This window comes from Mustela lutreola, chromosome 7 (genome assembly GCF_030435805.1).
Source record: "Mustela lutreola isolate mMusLut2 chromosome 7, mMusLut2.pri, whole genome shotgun sequence".
Lineage (NCBI taxonomy): Eukaryota > Metazoa > Chordata > Mammalia > Carnivora > Mustelidae > Mustela > Mustela lutreola.
The window spans coordinates 3561704-3585163 of record NC_081296.1 but is presented as its reverse complement, the minus strand read 5'-3'; the positions used below and the strand labels follow the sequence as shown (position 1 = coordinate 3585163).

General features: G+C 62.2%; 2 protein-coding genes and 1 long non-coding RNA gene across 8 annotated transcripts; 1 reads left to right on the top strand and 2 right to left on the bottom strand.

Annotated features, from left to right (window-relative positions):
- Positions 1–1219: 1219 nt before the first annotated feature.
- Positions 1220–3918, bottom strand: LOC131835479 (uncharacterized). Its single transcript, XR_009355181.1, has 2 exons — positions 3772–3918; positions 1220–3019 (listed from the first exon to the last, which is right to left on the bottom strand). It is a non-coding gene; the product is annotated as an uncharacterized LOC131835479 (long non-coding RNA).
- On the top strand, positions 1571–9462 carry SH2D7 (SH2 domain containing 7). 5 transcript variants are annotated; one of them, XM_059179781.1, is made up of 6 exons: positions 1571–1746; positions 2936–3025; positions 5396–5561; positions 5774–5986; positions 7133–7819; positions 8830–9462. In XM_059179781.1, exons 1-6 carry the CDS (start codon positions 1571–1573, stop codon positions 8971–8973), a joined length of 1476 nt encoding a protein of 491 aa, XP_059035764.1. In that variant the 3' UTR covers positions 8974–9462. The 5 variants fall into 5 exon arrangements, with proteins under 5 accessions (XP_059035764.1, XP_059035763.1, XP_059035762.1 ...); XM_059179780.1 differs by having other exon boundaries at positions 8827–9462; XM_059179779.1 differs by having other exon boundaries at positions 5396–5513; positions 7133–8963.
- Positions 9463–10196: 734 nt separating this feature from the next.
- On the bottom strand, positions 10197–23275 carry CIB2 (calcium and integrin binding family member 2). 2 transcript variants are annotated; one of them, XM_059179783.1, is made up of 6 exons: positions 23176–23264; positions 18842–18876; positions 14510–14621; positions 12907–13054; positions 10951–11146; positions 10197–10788 (listed from the first exon to the last, which is right to left on the bottom strand). In XM_059179783.1, exons 1-6 carry the CDS (start codon positions 23224–23226, stop codon positions 10767–10769), a joined length of 564 nt encoding a protein of 187 aa, XP_059035766.1. In that variant the 5' UTR covers positions 23227–23264; the 3' UTR covers positions 10197–10766. The 2 variants fall into 2 exon arrangements, with proteins under 2 accessions (XP_059035766.1, XP_059035767.1); XM_059179784.1 differs by lacking the exon at positions 18842–18876 and having other exon boundaries at positions 23176–23275.
- Between the last annotated feature and the right edge of the window lie 185 nt (positions 23276–23460).

Below are 23460 nucleotides of genomic sequence, written 5' to 3'. Positions count from 1 at the left end.
CTCCAGGAGGAGTGTGACCTTGGGAGGAGAACCCGCACCAGGAGGTGTCGATCCGACAGACACCTGGAGCAGGGGCTGACGTTTCTGGTCCACGTGCGTCCCTTCCAGCCACCGGCCTGCGTGCACAGGCTTCTGACGCCCCAAACCCTACCTGAGTGGTTTCTACCCTCCATTTATATAGACGAGGGCACCAAGAGGTGGTGAGGTTTAGGACTGACCTCAGAGCTGCAGAGCCAGCCAGCGGGGACCAGGGTCCCAGGCCAAGCCCCTCCTGGCACCCCAGGCAGCAGAATTGAAGGGGCACGGGCACACCAGTGTCCCCGCAGGTGACCATGGCGGGGACTGAGGAGCAGGGTCTGCGACACTGTCAGAGAGCACCCTCCCACAGCCCCTCACAGAACCCCCGATGGCCCCAAACCTGGGCCTCACCTGTCATCTGAGCAGATACAGACTCTGGCCTGTTGGCCCCACTGGGGATCCTCACCCTGGTCAGTAGGGCACAAAACACCTTTGTCTTCCTATGCAAATGACCTGGTTCTGCCCAGGAGAGCAGTGCCTGAAAGGGAGGTGGGGAGAGAGTGCTTCATGGAAAATCATAAAAACACATTTCTTTGCATTTGAATACGTGCCGGACCTCGGTTGGGCAGCAGACCGCCTCTGCGTCAGACCCCAGCTCCCCCAGCTTCCCCTTTGGGATTTGGCGATGCCCCTGAACTTTTCAGAATTGCGCTTTTAAATGCACATGACAGAACACATGGCGCCCTGGTGAAAATCAGCCACACTGGGACAGGGCTCTCAAAATGCTTGACACGAGGTCTTTCTCCATCAGCTCCACCAAGGTCTGCGCTGTTCTCCCAGACCTCCAGCAAAGACCCCCCATCCCCCCACAGGTGAGCAGCCTCTCTTCTCCCCTCCCCGGGCACCTGCCTGCTCCTGGCCAGACCCCCACTTGACCCCTGACCCCACCCCTTAGGGACAGGAGCCACGCCCTCTTCCCCTCCGATGCTGTTGGGGTGCCCATCACACTGGACACCGTGTTCTGTACGTGGACTTATCAACGGTCCGTGTCCACACCATGAGGGAGAGATGCTCTCCGCTGTACAACCCGATTCCCAGGGCCCGGGGCACGCGGCGCAGGGCAGGCACTCGATGCATCTTGAGAGGAGAGAGAGTCATCAGCGCAGAACTTCACCCAAGTACGAGCGGCATCCACGAGGACTGAGGGAATTTAAGCCCCCGCTTTACTAAGAGCTGCTGGGCTGAGGACCTTAGCCAGGGCCTGGCTTCGGCAGAGGCAGAGGCTGGGGGTTGGGGGGAGGGGTCAAGAAGTCTGAGGTTTCTCCTGCGATCCAGACCCCCCAACCTCGCTGCTCATAGGACGCTCCCCCCAGTGTCTCCAGCCACACAAGGTGTCCGCCCCGGAGTCAGGAAGGAGCAGTGACAATAGGGCTCCTGTGTGTGGGGGTGGCTGGGCGTTGGGGCGGGCAAGGACTCAGGCAAATGAGCGGGGCGCCCACAGATATAGAGGCCTGTGGGTGGTCTGCCCACTGCTTCCACTTAGCTGGCCAGAATGGAGGGCAGCCCGAAGCAGCCGTGCCTGCAGAGGGGGCCCCGGGAGGTGGGGGACAGCCAGGCCCTCGCCAAGCTGCAGGAACTGGCTCTGACATGGTTCACGGAGACACAGGCACCCTTCATCCTGCAGGATGGAGCCCTGCCCCCCTGGTTTCACGGATTCATCACCCGCAAGTAAGGCTGCCCCGTCCCCCACCGTGAGAGAGCTGCCTGGGGCCCCCCTGGGACAAGACGGATCTCTGCGGACCCCCTGGGCCAGGCAGGGAGCAGACTGAGGGGCACCACGTGGGCATGGCAGGCGAGTGCTGGGCCACTCTGAGGGTGGTCTAGCAGAGGGACGGGGCAGGGGCAGGGTGCGTTGGGACCTGTCCTGGAGAACCAAGGACTGGAGGGCTGTCATCTCTTCTGTCATGCAAGCCGGACACTCGTCAGGGAGGGTGAGCACTGTCTTGAGTGGGCACCGACCTGGGCCAGCCTGGACGTGCGCTGCCCCACTGTGGAGGCGACATGGGGCCAGCGTTCGGGTTGTGCGGCTCCTGCCAGCAGCCTGAGCACGAGACAGAGGAGCGGCAGGTTCCCCCTGGAGCTCCTGGCTCAGCACCAGCCATCAACCAGGGCTGGCCACGCTTGGTGTGCGGCTCTAACCCTAACCCTAACCGTCTTGAGAGGCTCGATGTTCGAGTGAGGGGCTTGGCACTTTCATTTAGTGCTGGGCTTGCAAACTCTGGCGCGGGCCCTGCGTGGAGCCGGCACTTGGTAAGCGCTGAGCGAGCAGGTGGTCCAGGTACTGCCAAACCAGAAGAGAACTGGAACTTTCCATCACCTCTCCAGAATACTTGGTGCCATTCAGAAATGGCCATGGCTGCCTCGGGCTGGAAGGGACATGGAGGGAGATGAGAGTCTAGGAATCGCCCTTGCAATCAAGCTCTGGGCAAAACAGCACCTTATCCTGGTAGAAACATGTGTTGTGCACAGCCTGCACAACCGTACAGTGGTCCTGAGGCAAGGAGCCCCCCAGACCTAAAAATCTCTGGTGATAGAGATTCATTCTTACTACAGAGACATTCAGGTGGAGAGTGGGCAGCCAGGGTCAGTGGCTGTTGTACCTGCCGGTGAGGCTGCAGGGGAGGGTGGTGCGTGGGGGCCTCAGCTCTCAGGCCCAGCCCAACCCCGAGTCTGGAGTTTGCTGGATGCTTAAGCATACACAGACCACAGTAGCAGCTGCAGGTCTGAGAGTCCCCTGTGGAGAGCTGGAGATCTGTACCCAAGGGGGCGGCCAGCAGGGACTCTGGGGCAGGCTGAGTCCGCTCATTGCTGCTGCCACACGGGCACGGGCCCCTCTTAATTACACATCTCTGCCCAGGCAGACGGAGCAGCTGCTTGGGGACAAAGCTCTCGGCTCCTTCCTCATCCGCCTCAGCGACCGGGCTACTGGCTACATCTTGTCCTACAGGTAGGAGAGGGAGCTGTCAGCGAGGCCCCTGAGCCCGCCTTGCCCCCACAGCCTGCACTGCCTGGCTTTCCCTGGGCACTGGCTCCCCCAGCCCCTTTGCCTCCCTCTGTACTGAGCAGCACTGGCCGCGGGATGGGAGGCAGCAGCCTTCGGAGGAAGTGGGCAGGGGGCATTGGGGGAGCCACAAGGAGTTGGGGGCAGCGGGTTCCTGGGGAGGAGGGCTTGTGCAGGAGGGCAGGGCTGTTTGGTCAGGGTCCTGCTGTGGATGGAGGACCTAAGGACAGAGCCTGAACGGGTGAGGCCCGCGGGACCCCTTGAAAGGATGAGGCTACGACACAAAACAGAGGGCGGGACGACCAGCACAAAACCGAGGGAGGTGGTGACATCAGGCCCGGGGTGGAGAGGAGTTTGGGTCCAGGAAGGCAGAGCTGGAGGAAGGAAGAAGCCTCCTCCCCATCAGGAAGCGAGGCCGGGGCTCCCATGCACCTCAAAGGCCTCAGATCAGATTCAAAGTTAGCTCCTGCTTAGACTGCCCCAATCCTGACCTTGCGCGAGGGTATCCTGCACCTCCGTCTCTCCATCTGTAGGGAGGAAACCCTGTGGTACAGACGTAGCAGGATCGCTGAATGGGTAGGACAGGTTTACACATTGAAACATGCTTGGCACAGGGGCTGAATGTCCTATTGACCAAACAAACTTCAGTTCTACCCAAATGGGAATTGTTATTCTGTGTGCCAGGTACTTACCTAAGCCCTTTGAAATACGTGAGCTCGGCAGCTTCCAAATGTCTTTTCAGCATCAGGGCTCCTTTTCCTGAACACGACTTGAGTGGGATGCCAATTTATACAATTGCTCAGAGGTCCATGATGGGTAGATGGACCCGTGGGCACCCTGTGGTCACCTGCTTCCCAGTAGTTCTGTGGGGGAAAGGCAGGTCTTTCCAGCAAGAAGCTCGGGAGCAGTCAGATATCCAGATGGAAAACAATGACCCCCCACCTCACGCCATACACAGAAGTCAACAAATTCTAGCAGGATCACAGCCCTGAGTGAGAAAAACAAAGCAGGACATTTCTAAAAGAAAACAGGAAAAATTTTCAAGACTTCGAGAAAGACAAAGATTCCTTAAGACCAGACCTACTAACCATGAGCGAGAGGGTGGACACGGGGGTTTCTTTAAAATGAAAACTTCAGAAGATGGCTCTTCAGAAGATGCCAAGTGAATAAAAGGACAAACCAAAGTCTCGGGAGAAGTTACGAATCGTAGTGCGCGTGTCTAGCGAGGGCAGAACACGCGAGGAGCTGCGGACAACCACGGACAGAGACGACGCGGTACACAGCGGGGAAAGGCTGGGACGGCGCTTCGCAGACGGGGCTGTCCGGAGGGCAACGGGCCTGGCGACCGGCGGCGTCCCTCTCCCGGGAAGTACAAACGCAGCGCAAGTGAGCGCACGGCGGGAGGAGGAGCCGGGAGGGTCTGGCGAGGGTGCGCTCCGCCGCTCGGCTCCCGCACGGCTCGCAGGGGCTTCGGAGAACACCGGCCCCGAGCCGCGGAGCGGCACAGCGGCGCCCCCGCAGCCCCCACTACCCGCGCTGCAGTCGGCTCGGGAGCCGCCCCTGCGCGCCCAGAGCCGGCACGAGGATGCCCGCGGCGGCTGCGCTCCTAGCAGAGCCGAGTCTGCCAACGAGCGGACGCGCGGAGACGGGGGCGGACGCGCGTGTTTGCCCGCAGGGGACCTCGCGGCATCCGGGCGGGGCGCTCGCTGGGCGCGGACCCGGTCGCTCTAAGACGGAGAGTTGGGGCAAGGAGCCGGGCGGGAGATCGAGGCCCCGGGACTTCAGGAGGGGACGCAGCACAGCCGCGCGGGGCGGGACAGGGGCCTGCGGGCGGGAGCGCTCCGGTGCGGGAACCAGCGCACTGCGGACGCGGGCGCCTCACTGCAGCAGCGGTCGGTCCCGCCGGGAGGACGTGTCCCCGGGAGGGCGGCCATGGACCCGCGCCTGGGGGCGGGGCCGGGAGTCCAGGGGTTTGGGGCGCGCCGAGGAAGTGCAGGGCCGGACCACGCTTTGGTCGAAGATTTTGGTGTTCTGTTCATCATGGACTTTGATTCTCTAAAAACATCGCCTAGCCGGGCACTGTGGCGCCCCGCTGGGAGCCGCCCTCGCCCCACCGGGCGGACCTGGGGGCTTCCCTGCCACCTGAGGCCCGTGTTTGGAAGCCACTCCCCGGCTCCCGACCCCGCATGGCCACCCGCGAGGCTGGGCTCCGGGACGCCAGGTCCCGCTACAGAGGGACACACGGAGGGCTGTGCGGCCGGCGGGTGCTGGCGCCGAGGCTGGACCGCCCTTGGCCACACCTGCTTGCCTTAACAGGGGCAGCGACCGCTGTCGGCACTTCGTCATCAACCAGCTGCGGGACCGGCGCTACCTGGTGTCGGGGGACACGCACAGCCACGGCACCCTGGCCGACCTCGTACGCCATTACCAGGAGGTGCAGCTGGAGCCCTTTGGGGAGACCCTGTCTGCTGCCTGCCCGCGGGTAGGCACCCCTACCCGGGGTGTGCAGGGGTGGGGTGGGGTGCCCCCAGGCACTCAGCGCAGAGTCCTGGTCCCGTTTGAGGAGGGTGGGCTGAGGAAGCACCTTCCCTGAAGTCAGGGCCCTGCAGAGCCTGTGTGGGTCCCTCCGTGGCAGGCCGTGGGAGGTCAGCAGGGAGTGCGTGACCACGCTTCCGCTGTGCCCCCACTGCCCAGCTGGAGGACAATGATCTATATGATGCTATCACCCTGGGCCTCCACCACACCCATCTGGGCCCAGATAACCCAGCCGTCACAGTTTCGCCAGCAGCGGTCCTGGACGAGGCTGCCAGCCCCTGCCCCTGCCCCAAGCCACAGGTCTCCTTCCTCCAAACCAAGAAGAGCCGGGATGCAAGTTCCTGCAGCTTCTCGGAGGAGGGGGGCGTGGCGGTAAGCAGCATCGGGAGCCCAGTGGGTCCGGCATGCACCAGGCCCACAGGTCTGGCCTAGGCCTTTGGGGCTTGAGCTCCAGGCTCAGAGGTGTGGGCTCACCCACCCCTGGGCCGCCTCTGGCCTGCTGGGGCTGCCTCAGTTTACCATTTCTACAGTTCTTCTGAGGCTTGAATGAGAAAATGGGCAGGAAATGGCCTGAAATTCCTCTAAACTATAGGGGAACGAGGTGGGAGGTGGGGTCTATGAGGACATTCTCCCCCACAGCACCCCTGGGAGGGGCTCAGAGAGGTTTTCCTCCTATGCAGCAGACCACAGCATGCAGGGACCCCAGGCCTCTCCTAACGTTTGGAAACAAGATGAAGCCTTTCCCAGGGTCCACGGGAGGCCTCACTAGGGGTCCTGCTACCTCCCCTCTGCACCCTCTTCTCCGACCTCTCTGGCACCTTCCCAGAACACGCCAATCTTACTCCCACCCCAGGGCCTTTGCACTTGCTTTACCTTTGCTGCATTACTCTCCCTCCCAGATAGCTGCTTGCCCTCCTTTCTCTGCTTGCATGTCATCTCTCCAGAAGGGCCAAGACGACAGGAAAGACCCCTTCCCACCTGTCATTCTGTCTATCCCATTCATGGGACAAATCACGACCTGACAGCTTACCATCTTGTGACATGCTATCCTATGTGTCAGGCACATGAAACCATGTAACAGACTGGTCTGCTGTCCATCTCCCAGGGTAGAAAGCAGACTTCAGAGTAGGCCTTGCTGCCCATCAAGTCCTTGGCACCCGGAACCATGTCTGGCCCAGAGTTGGTGCCCAGCCGGCATTTAGGGAATAAACACACAAATGACAGCCTTGGGGGTGACAGTCTATTCTGAAGGGGGGGAAGCAGTGAGTGGAGGGGCTCAGGGGCTCTGAGAGGCCAATGGAGCACTTGGGAGGGAGGACAGGGCAGGATGAACTTGGGTGGTGCCTGCTGGCTTCCAATGCCAAGGAAAGACTCGACTCGGAGTGTGGGGGCTGACAGGGACAGGACAGTGAGGTAAACTGAGCCAGGACAGGGGCTGCGGCTGGCCGAGAGCTCCCGTTCACCTGAGGGCATCTTAGCGATGGGAGAGCGCTCCAGGGGTTCTGCTTCTGTCCCCAGGTCCCCGGGAAGGTGCCTCCCCTCCCTGAGAGGAGTGCCTCCCTTCTGGACGAGTCCTTTGGAAGCCCCAACAACAGTATCTACTCAGACCCGAGGAAGCTGAACCAGGCACAGCTAGGCCTGGGCCCAGAGGCGTCCGGCAGATCCAGGCCAGCTCCAGGGGGCAGCCAGCCCAGCTCCCCAGGCAAGGAGTCCCTCAAGAGACTCTCCGCTGGAGGTCAGAACAGGCCTGATGGCCTGGGGCCTGCCTTCTCTGGGGTGAGTCCTGAGCAGGGTCCCACAGGGCCTCCCACAGCCCGGGGCCACCTTCTGCCCCCCGCTTCTGAGGCCCTGGGATCCTCCGCCACCCCCTGGAGCCAGGCATCTCCAAAGCTGAGCCACAGGGCTCAGCCCGGCTCCCAGGGCACTTCTGCAGACACTTATCAGCTCCTGCAGACAGAAGGTCCCCTGTCAGAGCCCGGGGATGAGCCAGACCAAGAAGACAGTGCCTATGCGGAGGTCCCAGTGCGCTGGGGGGGCTCACCCAGGCCCCCATGTCCCGGGACCAGTCCTCCAACTAGCAGGCCACCAGGATCCACAGACCATGGCTACAAGAGACTCTCAGGGGCCCCAGAGCTCCCTGAACCCGGGAACACCTATGAACAAATCCCAGCAGCCAGGAGCAAGGAGACTGGACGGACACACAAGGTGGGCTCCACAGGGGGGTGGGGCGGCTGCCAGCCCCTGCTGGTGAGAAGGATCAGTGGCCTTCATGTACGAGCAGGTCGGGTCACTGCTACTGCTCCGAGGGGCCCAGGATTTTCTAGAAGTAACATATGCTTGGAGGTGGTGGGAAGGGCTGTGGCTCAGCTTGAATGTAAGGTGTGGTCTTCTAGGCCCTTCTGAGGGCTTTCTCTGCAGACCAACAGTCCTGGCGCCCTCCAAGCCACTTGTGCCAGACCCTCATTGTGGCCCAGCCGCCCCCAGCCACGTGGCTCCGGGGAGGCAGCTTCCCTGGCAGGCCTTCCTGAGACTATGTCCCAAACACTGCGACCACTGCTCGTTTTCCTTCAGCAACCCGACCCAGGACCTCCCTCTCTTACTCTATACAACTGTCTGCCCGAGGGCAAGGCTAGACGTACTCCCCTGCTCAGGACGCAGCCCAGAGACAGCCGGGCAGAGCTGTCAAATGGAGGGTTTCTGCTCTGAGGACCGGCGGGGGAAGTGGAGGGCAGGGGCTCCCACGGGGCGCAGGCACCCTCGGCCCAGCACGCTCTCCCTGCACCCCAAGCCAGTGGGCAGGGAGGGTCCACTCCTCGTGGGGATGGCTTCGGACCTCAACTCACGAAGACCCTCAAGGTCTGGGCAGCGAAACCTGATGTCCTTGCTGAAAGGCCTTCCCACACATCCCGGGGCGGGGTGTGCACCCAGTGCAGTGCGGGGCACCACAGAGGTCCTGACTCTGCTGGGACCACAGGCCCTGCTGGCAGGCAGGCCCTCGAGGAACCCTGAAGCCACATCCCATGGCAGTTCCCACCCCCCATCTCCCATCACTGCAAAGCCCACATCCTCTCTGGTCCCACCTTGTGGAGACCCCCTCCTCCCCTAGCCTTCTCAGAAGACACACATCCTTCACCCAGAACAGGGCGGGGTGTGGGGCTGGCTGTGCCATTTCTGGCACCATGAGGCTCATGAACAACCAGCAATCCTCCCAGCAGGCCTTTCTTGGGCTTGGGCCCCAGCGACCGACGGGTGCTGCGCCTCTCTCCGCCCAGGGCCTCCAGGCCCCAGTGTCTCCTCCCTCTCTGCAGCCCGACAAGCTCTGGAGGCTCCTCTTCACCGACAAGAAGCACAAGTCCTGAGCGCCGAGCTTCCTTCTAGCAGCTCACCGGTGGGCTTCCCCGGCCCCTCACTCTCCCCCGAGAGGAGTGGGGGGTGTCAGGGCCGGAGAGGTGTGGGGCTGACCACAGGCACCACAGCACCCCATCTCCAAGATGAACTGAGGCCTGGGCTCCCTGACCACTTACTGAGCCCAGGTGGGCCCTGGGCTGGGGTGGCCGTTCTGAGCTGAGACCCAAGCCAGCTCCCGTGCTGGGGGCCCTCCCAGCAGCGGGGTTCAGAAGCCTCTGAAGCAAGAATTCTGGCCCGAAGGCGCTGGGCTCCCAGCAGCAGCTCCCTTGGCCCTCTCTGCCCCCTGCCTTATTGTAGCCTTGCCACACGGTCCCGCCAGGCCTTCACCAACCCCTCTGTGCTGTAGCCGGAGAAACCAAGGTCTGCAGAGGGGGAGTAAGCTGCCTGAGGTTCTGGTTAGCCCCTCAGCACACACCCCAAGCCTGCCTGCCAGGGTCCACCTGAGACATGGTCCTGAGCGTTTCTGGAGCCAGTCGGGTGTGGACTGCCCATCCGTTCGACAAGGTCACCCTTCCCTGCCCTCTGGCTCCCACCTGTCCTGGCCGTGAGGGGCGGCTCTCACGCCAGGAGGCCCACACAGCAGCTCTGGATACAGGCACTCCTGGATCCCCGTCCCCCAGGGTCCTTCCTGCTGTGTCCCACTTCCCCTGTCCCCCACATCCCCACCTGTGTAAGGGTGAGTAGCTTGTCTTCTGCTCCCCGCCCACAGTCCCCAGAGGCAGAAAACAAACTGACCGTCCCCAGAAGGAGCACTGTGGCCCCCACCCTGCCTACCCATGTCCCTCAGTGCCTTGGCCCACCTCACACCTGTGGGGGAATGTCCCCTTAGCCGCCTCTCCCCATGAAGAGCGAGCCCGAGGGAGCCCCTGCCTCCCGGGAGCCTGCGGCAAGCAGCCCCGTGTCGGACTCATGGTTAGCGTTCCGTAAAGTCTCACCACGAGCTCTACTGTCACAGGGGAAATGGACACGGTTCTCACCTAATGTCTCCTGTGGGGCTCACCTGGGGGTTTGAGGCAATGTGTTTCCCTCTCAAAAATACAAGCACTGAAATAAACGTGAGTGTCCAAAGCAGGCAGGCAACGCTGGGCCAAGGTGACCCACTCAACGTGGGATTTTAAGGAGCAGGAGAAAGGGACCACTGAGCCCGTCTTAACGTCAGCAGAGAGAGCACAGGGACGTCAAAGTGCTTTACTACCGGGAATTCACAAATGTGTGGATAGCACGCACCAGTGAGAATTCCACATCTTGGGGGGGTGGTGCAGAACATGGGATGCCCAGGCCTCACAGCCAGGGACAGGGACAGAGCCCTTGACCCACTGTCCACACAGTTTCACATTGGGGGGGGCCAGGGGGGCAGCCCAGCTGTGAGTTTTGCATAGCTCATGAAACCTTTCCCGTTTCACTTTGCCCTGGGTGACCGGGACACCCGCCCAGGACTTGGGACACATCTGGAGCCCTTGCCCTGTGAGGTCTTGCTGTCCCCTCCTAGTGGGGCCACTTCTGACGGGGAGAGGACGGGGGTCTGGAGGGCTTGGGGGCCCAGACAGATGGCCTATGGCAGGGCCCTGCTCCCCACACCCCCCTTCCCTGGTTAAGGAATTTTTTGCTGAAAGGTCCGAGGAAATGTTGGTGGGTCTAACCCCAGAGGCCACAGCCTCTATTCCGGGCAGCTCGGAGGTCACACTCGTGTAGACAGGACAGCCAGAGGGTCAGCTTCAGGGCCCCCGCGCCCTCACCAGTGTTCTCAGATCCGGATGTGAAAGGTGCTAGAAAGAGAGTTAGGGCCCCTCAGCAGAAATCCCACTGGCCCCCGGCCCAGGGCACGGTCCCATAGGAGGATGCAAAGGACACAGCTGACCTCCGGGGAGGGCGGGTGAGCGGGAGCCCAGCAGTCGGCGGAAACCCCAGCCCCAGCCGCCAGGCCTCACCTGAGGAAGTCGGGAGCCTTGGCAATCATGTCCTCAAAGTCCGCGAAGCCCAGCTTGCCGTCGCCGTCCAGGTCGGCCTCCTCGATGACCTTGTCACACACGAGCACTACCTCGTCCTCGTCCAGCTCTGACTTGGTGAGCCGCGCCAGCGTGCGCTCCAGGTCCTCCTTACAGATGAAGTTGTCCGTGTTGAAGTCTGCGGGCGGGGGCAGGGGTGCTCAGGCCCAGGCCAAATAGCACATCTGAGGAGTCGACACTCATGACCCCGTAAGACCCTGTGATGGTCCTCGGTCCAAACTCTGGCCTGAGACCCTTCCAAGTCTGAGTCTGAGGCTTGGGACGGTGGGCCCTGTGCTCCCGCTGGAGCAGAGGAAATTGAGGCCCAGGAGGCCAAGCCACCGAGCCAAGGGCAGAGTGCTGCGTGGAGGGGGAATCAGGACAGGTGTGTTTGCCGCTAAGTGCTCATCCACCATGGCCACGTTCTCCCAAAAGCACCATGTGGCCTCCTGCGGCCCCTTGCCAGGCGTGGCGGTGGTCAGGAGACTCGGGAGCCCTCAAAGGAGGCCCAGGCTGGTCGCCGTGCAGAGCGGGATGCATGGCTCCAGTCTACTTGGCAGACGGCACTACCATTGCTCCAAGTACAGCCACCTGGCTTGCAGCAGTGACCCCGACACCCTGCACGCCGCGTCTAGCTCAGCTCCCACATCTCCGCCCCTCCCACTGGTCTGTCCAGCAAATTCCCATTTGTCCTCAGGTTTCAGATCAAGCACCACCTCTGGGGGGCTTTCTAGGTTACAGGGACCCCGCCGCTGGCCGCACCCTGACACGAACGGCAGGGATGAGTGTGGCGGCCCGCAGGAATGGCAGGGGCTCTGCCTCCTGGCACCACCCATGCAGCGGATTGGTGGGTCCAGGTCATGCACATGTGAAGAAACAGGGTCTTGCAGAGGGCACGTGACCCAAAGGGACACCCCCGGTCAGGGCTAGACCCTGAGCCCAGCCCCTAAACAGGTACCCGCACGGCCCATCTCAGGACTGGTGGGCAGACATGGGTAGGATTTCCCTCAGCTCCCGAAGGGGCACCCAGAAAGCTCTGCAGAGACGTGCTGGCTGCCCGGCCGGCTGGATTCCTGTGCCCCTTTGATGGGAAGGAGCTGAGGCCCAGGAAGGGGGTGACCGCTGACGCGACTCTCCCCAACACCAAAGCCCGTGTCCCAGTTGGCCTTTCCACTCTGTCCCACAGCTGGGGCAGCAGAGTCTGGATACCCCTGAATCTGTCCCCACCTGCCCCCCACGACCCTCACGGGCAGACAACAGCATGCCCCACGCGTGCTGCCAGGGGTCCGAGGCTAGAGGGTGGCGGGTGCAGTGGGGCGTGGTGCGAGGAGGGTGGGCCCCTGCGGCTGCCGTGCTTTGACATACACACAGGGGTGCTGCGTGCACCGAGACCAGGCCTTGGAGAGCAGCACAGTGGCTACAAAAGGAAAAAGTCCGAGAGGCCCGGAGCCACAGGCTGGTCAAAGGTGCTGGGACACACAAGTTCTCTTGTAGCTCAGGCCCAGCCCCGCCCTGGAACTGGGTGTCCCCATGGGGGTACAGGCCAGCTGTGCCAAGTTCTCTCCTCTGGGGCCTGGTGTGACCACAGCCCGGGAGCCCCACTGCCTGGCCCAGGTGCCCTCTCCAGCCCCTGGCCTCTAGCGTACATGTCCACCACCCAAAGCCTGCAGTGGCCCCAGAGCCCCAGGTGCCTGGTCCAAGCTCCTTGGCTGGCTCCTTGTAGCCTGACCTGCAACCTCCCTGGGCTCACACTGCTTGGGTCTCTGCTCCTGGAGGCCTGGCACCTCCTTGCTGCTCCGTCCGTTGGGCACGCCTGTCCATAGACAGCCCCCAGGACCCCGCATCCCCAAACACAACCCCCGCCCCCAGGACCCCCCCAGGCACCCCCCAGGCCCCCACCGTAGATCTTAAAGGCATAGTTAGCCTTGAGCTCCCGTGGAGCCGACTCGCACAGCACAGAGAACATGTCCACAAAGTCGTTGAAGGTGAGGTTCCCCTCGCCGTCCTCAGAAAAAGCCTCCACGATCCTTTCCTTGAAGGGGTTCTCCTGCAGGAAACAGCCACAGCGGTCGCGTGGGCACAGGGTACTGGGCGGACTCCAGAGAGACCACTAGGCCTGTGTGGCCTCGGACAAGTGAGCCCCCACGGCCGCCGGCACAGCTCGGCTGGTGTGTGAGGGGATGAATAAAGCCTGATGGGGGTTGGGGGGCGGTGCGCGGCCAGGCGCCCGGGCTCCTCCGGTCACGTTTCTCAGACGAGCATGGAGCTGGTGAGGCCAAGCTGTGCTCACCAGACACCCTCTTGTCTCAGACAGCCCTGGGCTAGGCCAGGTCAGGCCAAGGTCATGGGAGGCAGAAGTGGGGCCCCCAAGGCTCGGAGAAAGAAGCGGACAAATGGCAAGAATCGGGGGGGGGGGGGGCTAGTCAGAACCCAGGCCACTGTCAGCCTGCTCGGGGGCCTGCCACTCCAGGAGCCACACCCCTACTCCGTCCTCTGGTCCCAGGTCTCCGGGGCTCCCTCTTCCTGGAGTCCCCACCCCAAGTGGGCTTGGCCGCCCCCACTCTGTGCCGGGCCAAGGAGACTCAGAAACCACCTGCGTAGTGGCCAGAGTGCCCCACGCCCCTGCAGTGACCTCTAGGCCGGCGCTCAGGCCCTTCTCTAGGCTGGCAGGCACATGCCAGGGCCAAGCCTGGGCTTCACTGTCCCTCAGGATAGAGGTCACAACTGGAACAGAGACCAGAAAGGACGCTACATGGTGCCCTGACCCTGAGTCACACATTCAAGGCTTGGCCAGGGGCTCCTGGCAACATCTCACAGAGGGATGCATATGTGCCCCGAACACCAGTCTCCCTTACCCCTGGCGGGGACTGGAACTCATGAAATGAAACTTTCCCATCAAACATACATGTGGTCTGAGGTCCAGCAGCGTCCGCGGGTCAACGGAATCTTGCCCCCTCCACCCAGACCTGCTGACCCCAAGCGGCCTTCTGACAAGATCGGCAGGTCTGAGAAGGGTGATGGGGGGTGGCCGGAGGCGAGAGGCCAAAGCCAGACAAGGCGGAGACAGAAGAGCCGTCGACAAAGGCAGACACAAGCGGGTGCCTGGGGGGCTCTGTCAGTTAAGCGTGGGACACTTAGACTGGGCCTGGTCACGATCTCAGGGCCACGAGATGGAGCCCCGTGCCAGGCTCTGTGCTCAGCGTCCACTTGTCCCTCTCTTCCTGCTCGCTCACTCCCTCTCAAAAAAAATAAATAAAATCCTACAAAAGAAGAGAGCAGACACACTCTGCCTTGAAGAGCTGCCTGGCTGTTGCACAAGGGGCAGGGGAGTGAGCGCAGCCCCCGCGCCGCCCCCGCACGCCAGCCCGTGCATTCAGGGTATAGGGGAGCAGGCAGGCATGGAGCAGGCAAGCCCTGGAGGGCAGGGCAGCCTCAGCTGGGGTCTGGGGGCGTGAGCGGCCTGCGTCCCAGCCCCTCCCGGCGGCAGCAGCCTCGCGCGTACCCGGAGCTCCGGCATCTGGATGATGAGGCTCATGGGCACGTGGACCACGGGGCTCTTCCTGTAGTCCATGGGGACGAGGTTGGGGGCCAGCTCGTAGAACCGTGCATGGAGCCTGCAAGGGAGGCAGAGGGGAGGAGCTGGAGGGGTACACCCTGGAGACCCCAGCAGCCGGTGCGGCCCACCCCGTACCCCAGTCTTGTGCATGGCACACTCCCCCACCCCGGCCCTTGCTCTGCCCACAGGGCTGGGACCTGTGAGGGAGGCCAATAACCAGATCATGTCCTGGACCCTTGCACCATCCCCCGCAGGCCAGGCCCCACTTGCGGGGTCCACAACCAGACCTTTGTGTTCCCCTTTGGGCTCCCATAAGGGTCTTCTATGTGCTAGGCACGTCCCCTTGGCCATGCAGATACACTGCAGGCCCAGCTCACAGCTCAGCAAACCGAGGCCTGAGGAGGCTAGAAGCCATCTGTCTAGGACCCCCCAACTACAACTCTAAGGGTCCATGGCGGGAACAAAGACCAGGAGTTCTTTACCGTTCTGCGGCCCCAAAGCTGCTAAGACCTGGGCTGTTGGCCCCTGCCTCAAGTCGGGCTGCGAGGCCTGGTCTCTGGAACAGCTGCCAGCCTCCCCCACCCTCACCTACTCCCACATCCACAGGAAGCCCCTATGGACCCTGGGCCGTGTGGGACCTCCTCGCACCTCCCTGGACGGTCTAGCACTCAAGTGGAGGCCCTTTCTTGGCTCTTCGGGCCTCTTCTGCCCTGTGTTTCTGTGTCTACGCCCCTAACATTGCAGACAATAACACCCAACTCCCAAGCCCAGACAAGAACAACTTATGGGGGACAAGTGTGGGGCACTGAGCAGGGACTGAGGCAGGTTCCTTGCCCAAGGTGAGGCTCAGGACTGTTGGGAGTGGCATCAAAGTGGCCCCAGAGCTCCTGGCCACACCTGCCCTGCGCCCCCAAAGCCAGGTCTGCTTGCAAGTGGTAGACCCTGTGGCAGGCCTGTCGGCAACCACCCAGTCCTCTCCAGCAGAGCGTGGAAGTGTGCATCTGGCTCCCCCAGGTGACGACAGCTCTGTCTAGCAAGTGCTCACTCTGTGCCCTGCTCCGGGTCAGTGCCCCGTGTGGACAACTCAAGGTCACTCCCACACCACCCCAAGACGCAGGTGTCACCCTCTCCATAGTTTCCGGGGAGGAAACTGAGGCTTCGAGGGTTAAGTGCCCACCCAGCACACCAGCCAGTGAGTGGTGGGGCCCAGACTCGAACCCAAGGCTCTCCAGGTTCCAACCATTGGGCTCCTCCCAGCCCAGCGGCACCTGGCTCAGAGTCCGAGCAGGGCACAGGCAGAGCAAAGTGCCACAAGCCTGCCCTGCCGGCCACAGGTTCCCGTAAACATCCCGAAATCACAATGAAGCTCTGGGGCTGAGACACAGCGCTGGAGGGAAACAAGCTGAGGCCCGTCCCCTGGCTGGGGGCACGTGAGCAGACAGTGGGGTAACCGGACCAAGCTGGACTCCCGACCTGGCGCACTCAAGGGCTTTCTTTGCTCGTGCTTTCGGAATTACTGTCCCCAAACACGGAGCCAGGACTTCCATACCCCAATTCAGGCAGCTGGGGTGGAGTACTCAACCCTGTGTTCAACTTCCAACTGTCACATTATGCCCCCGTCCCCCTGCCCTTGACCCTGGACATGCTGGGGCGTAATGCTGCATGCTCCTGGGCATCACCTGACCCTTCCAAGGTCACATGGGGTCAAGTGAGGTGGTGGCTAGAGCCCGCACCTCGCTGGCTGGTGGTCTGACCCTGGGGTGAGTCAACTTCCCTATCAGAAAATGGGGACTGTCCTACTGTCCTCACACGTGGGGCTCAAGGAGGCTAGCACTACAGAAGCCAGCAGGACCTCAGCCGCACCCCACCAGGAGGAACTGGGGAGACGGGCGCAGGGCTGGCAGGGTGGCGTGTCCCCTTGTGGGGGGAGGCCAACCTCCACCCTGACTCTAGGACAAAGTGACATGGCCATTTTTTTCTTTTTAGGAAAACTTGAAGAGAATTGGGAAGGCTGAATCACTGTGGGAGAAACTCGGAACAAGGAAGTGCATCCCTGCTACCCCGTCCCAAGGCAGGGCCCGCTGAGCTCCTGGAGGCTTCGGCACGACGGACCCCTGCCCTGTGGGGCGTGCTTCAGCGTGCAGGGCAAACAGGTAAGAGCCTCCCTGCTCATCTCAGAAAGTTAGCAAGCACCCTGTCCTCTGACCCCAGTGGGCGGCATCAAGGACGGGCCGACGGCGCACACACAGGTGCTCGACTCTTACAAGATGCGCCCACGCCAAGTCCAACGGAGTTGGAAGCTTCATGCACTCGGACCATGGAGGAGGCCTGCCAGGAATACACAGGTGTCCGAAAATCTGGGACCCCACGTCACAGCAATAGGTTAGAAACCATTTTTATTAACTTGGCAGCTGCATTTACGACTGGATGGTTGTAAGGACACGGGGAAGATCCCCAGACGTCCGCAGGCCGTGTTCACACTGACGGTGCCCGCACGACGGGGGCGCACGGGAACAGGAGGACGGGGCTGCCGCTTGCGACCAAACTCACTGCCCAACGGCTTCCGGTTGTAGAGTGTTTGTTAACACAAGTATTTATGAAGTATCAATTTTTATCAATAATAAAGCTCCCTATGCTTAGTAACACGGAAATAAAGGGTTGCTTCACACCAGCGCCCAGCCCCATACTTAAACAGTGACTTAGCGGAGACCCCGGGAGTGTGGGACGCCCACTGTCATGGTCGTCACACAGCATCCGCCTGAGAGCACTGGGCTCTGCGACCAGTCAGGGACATAGGCGGAGTATGGAAGTACTGGAAAGGAGGAAGCAGGTTATCTGCCAGACCAACAATTGTCAGTTTAAAAACTACCAAGGAGAAATGGCTCAGCAGCCATCCAGCGCCAAATAGTTCTCTATGTTCCGTCATCAGCCTATTCAAAAATTAGATATAAGAAACCTAATTCACAATTAGGGGAAAAAAACCCCACCAAGACTCCCCAAAACAACAAAGTATGAAATAAACTCAAAGTGTGTAAAAAGTAGGAAACGTTCAAGGGCGCCTGGGTGGCTCAGTGGGTTAAGCCTCTGCCTTCGGCTCAGGTCATGATCTCAGGGTCCTGGGATTGAGCCCCGCATCAGGCTCTCTGCTCAGCGGGGAGCCTGCTTCCCCCTACCCCTCTGCCTGCCTCTCTGCCTACTTGTGATCTCTGTCTATCAAATGAGTAAGTAAAATCTTAAGAAGAAAAAAAAAAATCGGAAACATTCAGGTGGTGGGGTAAGTGCTGCTCTTTTCCTCCTTGGAGCCCCGTAACGGTGACAATGATGTCACCATTTTCCCAAACAGTGACCACAACCTTAACCCTAGTCTGCAACAGGGTCGTGCAAGAGCACGCCGACCAGACTCAGAAGTCCGCCGGGCAGGATGAAGGCAGGAGTGGGCGCAGGCCTGGAGCAGAGGCCTTTGTGGCTGTCTGCCCCTCGGGTGTGGAGACAGCTGGCAGGAACAGCAGGTCCCCCGGGGGACGCAGACGGTGCCCATCTACAGAAGGGCGGTCCCTGACAGACGGCACTGGAAAGCACCGGGAGGGATGGATTCTTGTGGAAGTTGCGGACTGGCCAGCGGTCCACATTTGGGGCTAGCACGCCGGGAACAGTAAGTCAACTAAAACAATAACCCAAACCGTAGCTGCCAAACAGACGAATTAGAACATGGTTTGAAGAGCCTGGATCTGTGGCAAGGCCACGAGTGACAGGCCCAAAGAAAGGGAAGAGCCGTGGGTGGGCAGCTCAGGGGTGGTGTGGGGATGCAGGCCATGGCCTTGACTTCTGGACCTCGCAAGAGCAGGAGGCCATCAGAGCCAGAGCCAGAGGGCCCTCAGATGCCAGGGCCAGAGGGCCTGACAGATGCCAGGCCACGGGGACAGAGCAAGGGGCCTGCGGGAGAAGGCCGGGTCTTGAGTGCCTGGCTCTGTGACTCGGGCCGACTGCTGAGCCCCACCTGCAAAGTGGCGAGAAAAGCGTTCTCCTCTGACACGGTCACAGCGAGGATTAAGTGAAAGAGCCTGGAACCACCCACCATAGCGCCTGGTGTGCAGGACCAGAGCGGTGGAGAGCTCGGCTCCTGGCACAGGGGCCTGGGTGCAGGCGGGGCAAGCTCTCCAGTTCACCGCCGCCTGAGCTCACGACGCTCCTCCTCAGGTCCAGCTAGCACAGCCAGCCCACGTGAGGGCCAGCCCCGCCCGGTCCCCGCGCCGGGGGAGGGACGGAAGCCGCACTTACTTGAGGATGTCCTTCTTATTGAAGAAGGTGCAGTCCTGCAAAGGGAAAACACACACACAGTCCCTTGCAAGTCCCAGGATCTTTTCTCCCTCGGGATCTCGCAGACTCAAACCGCTCCGCCCACCCCGCCCTGCCCCTGGCCAAGAGCCGCTGCTTCCCGAAGCTTCTGTCCTGGCCAGGGGGACTGTGTACATGGTGTTGAGCAGCATTCATGGGCAGACGGAGAGGTCACCGGGTGCAGACTGCCTGGCAGGACAGCACGGAGAGGGGCTGGGAGACAAGCTGGAGCAAGGGCCCGAGGGCCTCAGCCGCAGCGGCTCGCCTTCCTTAGCCTTGGCGCAGAGAGGGGGAGTCCGAGGTCCACAGGCTGGGGAAACCCCAGCATCTCCCTGACCTCTGAAGCCACCAGAAGAGCTGGGGTCACACAGGGAAGCCGGGGTGTGGGGCAGGACCGGCGAGGAGGCAGGCAGGCAGGGAGGGCCTGGTGGTACCCGGACAGAATCAAGGGTGGAGGCTGGCAGGGACCCTCAGACAGGTGCTTCTCAGGGTGGGGGTAGCACACGGGTCCTAAGGTCTCCTGGTCATAAACTCCTCTCGGCTGTCCCCGCCTTGCTCTGGATGTCCTGCCCCGTGATGCAGTCGGTTACCAGGCCAGGCCACGGTGGGAAGTACAGCGGCGTGAAGATCCCAGCAGCAGAGGCTCCTGTGCTCACCCCTGTGGTCTGTCCTTGCTCGCTGTTGCCCATGGGCGCAGGCGGCCTCTGAGGCTCTGTAGAGCCCGGAGACCCCGAGGCAGTATGTTGTGCAGAGCGGGCCGACGAGGGGCTCACGGCTGCTGCCCTGGACGGGACCTGAGACTGCCGGGGCAGCTGGACTGCACACTGAGGACAGGCCCACTGGGCGCCTCTGAGAGAGCTGAGGAGGGGGGCGGGTGGGCATTTCCAGGCCACACGTAGTCAGTCGGTCCTTCTGAGCCACATGCTGCTACCCAAGAGTTGGACTAAGAGCCCTCATGCTGCCCTGGCCTTCTAGGAACCTAGGAGCTTCTCCTGGAGGGCTAGGCTTTGCTGTGGCCCCCAGCTCCTCTGTCTGCCCCCCACCCCAACAAGCATGGAGAGAGAATGCCCTGTCCCGCAGGCCCCAGACACAGGCGGTGACTGTGTGGACTGATTTCCTCAAGCCCCCAGATCTCAGGAGCAGGTCCCAAAGGCTGCCCAGCTGAGTCGTCCAGGTACAGAGCCCCCTCAGCCCCAGGGCTGGCTTTGCGGCCTGAAGGTGCCCAGTGAGAAGGGCCAAGGCTCTCCCAACCAGCCTGGTGGGCGTGTCAGCATCACCACCGACGGGGAGAGGCCCTGGCTTCTGGTCTCTGCGTCCTGGCCTATCCTGTCTTCCTCTCCTTGCTCTCTGCCCTGGGTTGAAGAGTACGTGGGTCCTGACCCAGGGCCCTACAGGCAAAGATGCAAAAGTTTCTCATATGATCCTGGTCCCTTATCAAACCACTTACATCTGTCCCCCTCAAAGGTCCTCAAGGTGTGGTGCCTGGATGGGCAGCACCCGCCTCTCAGGCTCCACTCCAGACCTACTGAGTCATAAACCCAAGGCGGGGGGGGGGTGGGGAATCTGCATTTTTAGATCCTCCGGCTTCAGTGGTGCTGATGCCTGCAAACTCGAGGGCCTCAGCTCTAGAGCAGAATCAGCTGGGGAGCTGTTTAACCTCCTGTGCCCTCTCCCAGCAGCCCCGGCCCCGGCCCCACCACTAGCTCTAGCCCCAGCAGCCCCAAGGAACAGATCCATTAAAGCAGAATCCCCAGGGCTAGAGCCAGGCATCAGTTTCAAAGCTACTCTGATGCCTGCATACACATCCCAGGCTGAGAGCCACACCTCGACTGGGCCTGGTCCGTGGGGCTCCGATTATCCAATTCTGTTCAGTCCTCACCACTAGCCGATGGGGGGCCGGGGCGAGAGGCATTACCTCCCCATTCTATAGATGTGAAGACTGAGGTTCCGTGAAGTTGATGGTTTGCTCTTAGCTGTACATGCAGCCCAGAAGGGCTGACTGCAGCTCGGTCCTCTGTGCTTCCTGATCATGGCCTACTGCTGTAGGGTCCACCCACGACCACTGCACGTGACCGCATCCTGCTCCCACTGTGTGTGCTGATGCCCTGCGCACCACAGGTGCTCAATACGTGCAGATGGGACGAGGAACCAGGCCTCTGCACGTAGACCTCCCACTGGCTGCAGAAGGTGTCCGTGAAGGCACTGACCCTGCCTCCCCTAACCTCGCCCGCCTCTGAGCACCAGCAAAGCTGCCGTGAAGCCACACATCAGCGGACAGTCTGCTTCTGCTGCTGCTGACTTATCTGCCTGAAACCCGTGGCAGGAAGCAGTCCCCAGGGGGTGAATATGGCAGGAACCTTAAAAGCTTCTCAGGGTTCTGAGTAGGCTAGTGGTGTTGGCAAAGGAAAGGTTTTGTAGCCACATTCCAATTCTTGTCTTGCTTTGGATCCTTAGGCGGAGACAGAGGCGGGTTCCCAGGAGAGTTACAGGACTTGCTCAGGGCTGAAATCATGGGCTGCCCGAGTGCAAGCAGAGAGCCAGGACGGAGCGGCAGCGGTGGGTTCAGGGGAAGGCAGGGAGCCCTGCTTTGGGGAGGGAGAGGCCTGGGGGATGGATTGATTGATCAGGAAGGCAGAGAAGTTTTGAGAGAAACCTGAACTTGGGCACCACTGGCACCTGCAGAGGGGGAGGGCTGGGGCTCTCAGGTTTCTGCAGCTGAAGAGGGGCGGGTAGGTGGCTGTAACTGGGGCCCTGACTGGCTGGACAGCCGAGGGAGGGGGCTGGGGGCTCTCAGGTCTCTTCGGCTCTCATTTCTCCCAGCCTGCCTGGCTGTGGCGGGAGGATCACAACCCAGCCCTGGGCCTGGCTCAGAAGCGTAACCCAATACCTGCTGGTCTGCGTGGAAACCCAGGCTCCCAGCCACACCGGGCCACTCTTCACTACTGAGCAGTGTCCCTACTAATCGCCAGTGACCATCTGGCCCCCTGCCCCGGGAATGCCTCCTGCACAAGTGAGCCACTCTCGCTGAATCCTGCGAAGCAAAAGCTCCTCTTCCCCGCGGTGTTCCGCCGCCCACCAGGGCCCTCCCCAGGAGCTGCCGGCATTAAGGGCCTCTCTCGGGAGGCTGGCCAGCCTCCAAGACCAAGAGCACCCACAGTCCCTGCCCCCAAACAAATGCAGAGAGCCTTGGGCTAGAGCCCTGAATGGTGCCTCAGCCTCTGCTTACTTTTCTGTGAAACGGGGCTGAAAAGCACCCGGCTGTGAGGGACCCGTTCCAGTGCCTGGTACCCGGCAGCCGGCCGTGACTGCGGCTCCCTGCGCCTTCCCAGGGCCTCACGTGGAGCTGACAACCACTACTGACAGTCGGGGCCTTTGTTTTACCTCTGCCCACATCGGAGGGCTCCCACGTCCAGCCCACCACCAAACTAATTGCTGGGAAAGGCAGCAGGCGGCCTCATGGCTCCCACAGCACAACCAGGGCCCCCTGCCCGGGGGGGAGTGGGGTAAGAGGCATCGCCTTGGGCCTTGGAGGAGGAAAAACGCAGGCAAAGGGAGGGAGAAAGAGCTGGCGCGTCACGGTCGCTGTGGATAGTCGGGGGTGGCTGAAGTGGGCAGAGCAGGGAAGGGGCCTGGGAGGGTGGCCAGGGCCCCCGCGTCAGGGCTGGGCCTTCCTCCTGAACCCCATTCTGCGCCCGCGTCCTGCACCCACCGGTGCGAGGGCTCTGGACACCTGGTCTGGACAGTTCCGTGACTCTGGGCAGGAGGTCCTGGAAGGGTCTTAGGGGGTGGCTGCTGGGGAACTGGGGACCACGAGATGTGGACTGGTACTGGCCCGCCTTCCTGCAGCAACTACCTCCACGCTGGACCGGCGGGAAGGGCCCCTACGGGTAAACTAGGCGGCCCCAACTCAGAACTGCATTTGCGGGCAGCTGCGCCTCGCTCCCGACAGGACAGGACCCCACTCTCCTGGGCTGCTTCCTGGGATAGGGGACCCTCCCTCCAGCCCGCGTTCGATGACCCGCCAGCTCCGTGCCAAGGTGGGCGCTGGGCAGGTGGCTGGGGCAGGGGTCGCGTCCAGGCCCGGGGCCCAGAGCGAGGCGGCTGAAGGCGGGCGAGCGCGCCGGCGAGCATCCCCCACCGGAAAGCGCTCGCAACGCGAGGGTGGGGAAACTGAGGCTCGAGGTCACGGCCCAAGGTCACGCCTGGAGCTGAAGCAGGGGCAGGGTCCGCAGCCCGCGCGCGGCGCGGAGAGCAGAGGAGGGCGGGCGCCGGCTCACCTGGTAGTTGTCCAGCTGCTCCTCCGTGAAGATGGTCTGCTTGTTCCCCATGGCGGCCGCCGCGCCGTCGCCCGGGCGCCGCAGCCCCGCAGCCCCGCGGCCCCGCAGCCCCGCGGCCAGCCGGAGCCGGAGCGCGACCGCGAGCGGCGTGGAGGGGGCCGGGCGACTCCGCCCCGCCTTGCGGCCGCCGCGCCCACCCCGTCAGGGGCCGCCTCTTCCCGCCTCCGGCCGGGCGTGGCCAACACTTCCGGCCGGGCGTGGCCGGGACTTCCGGCCAGGTGGGGC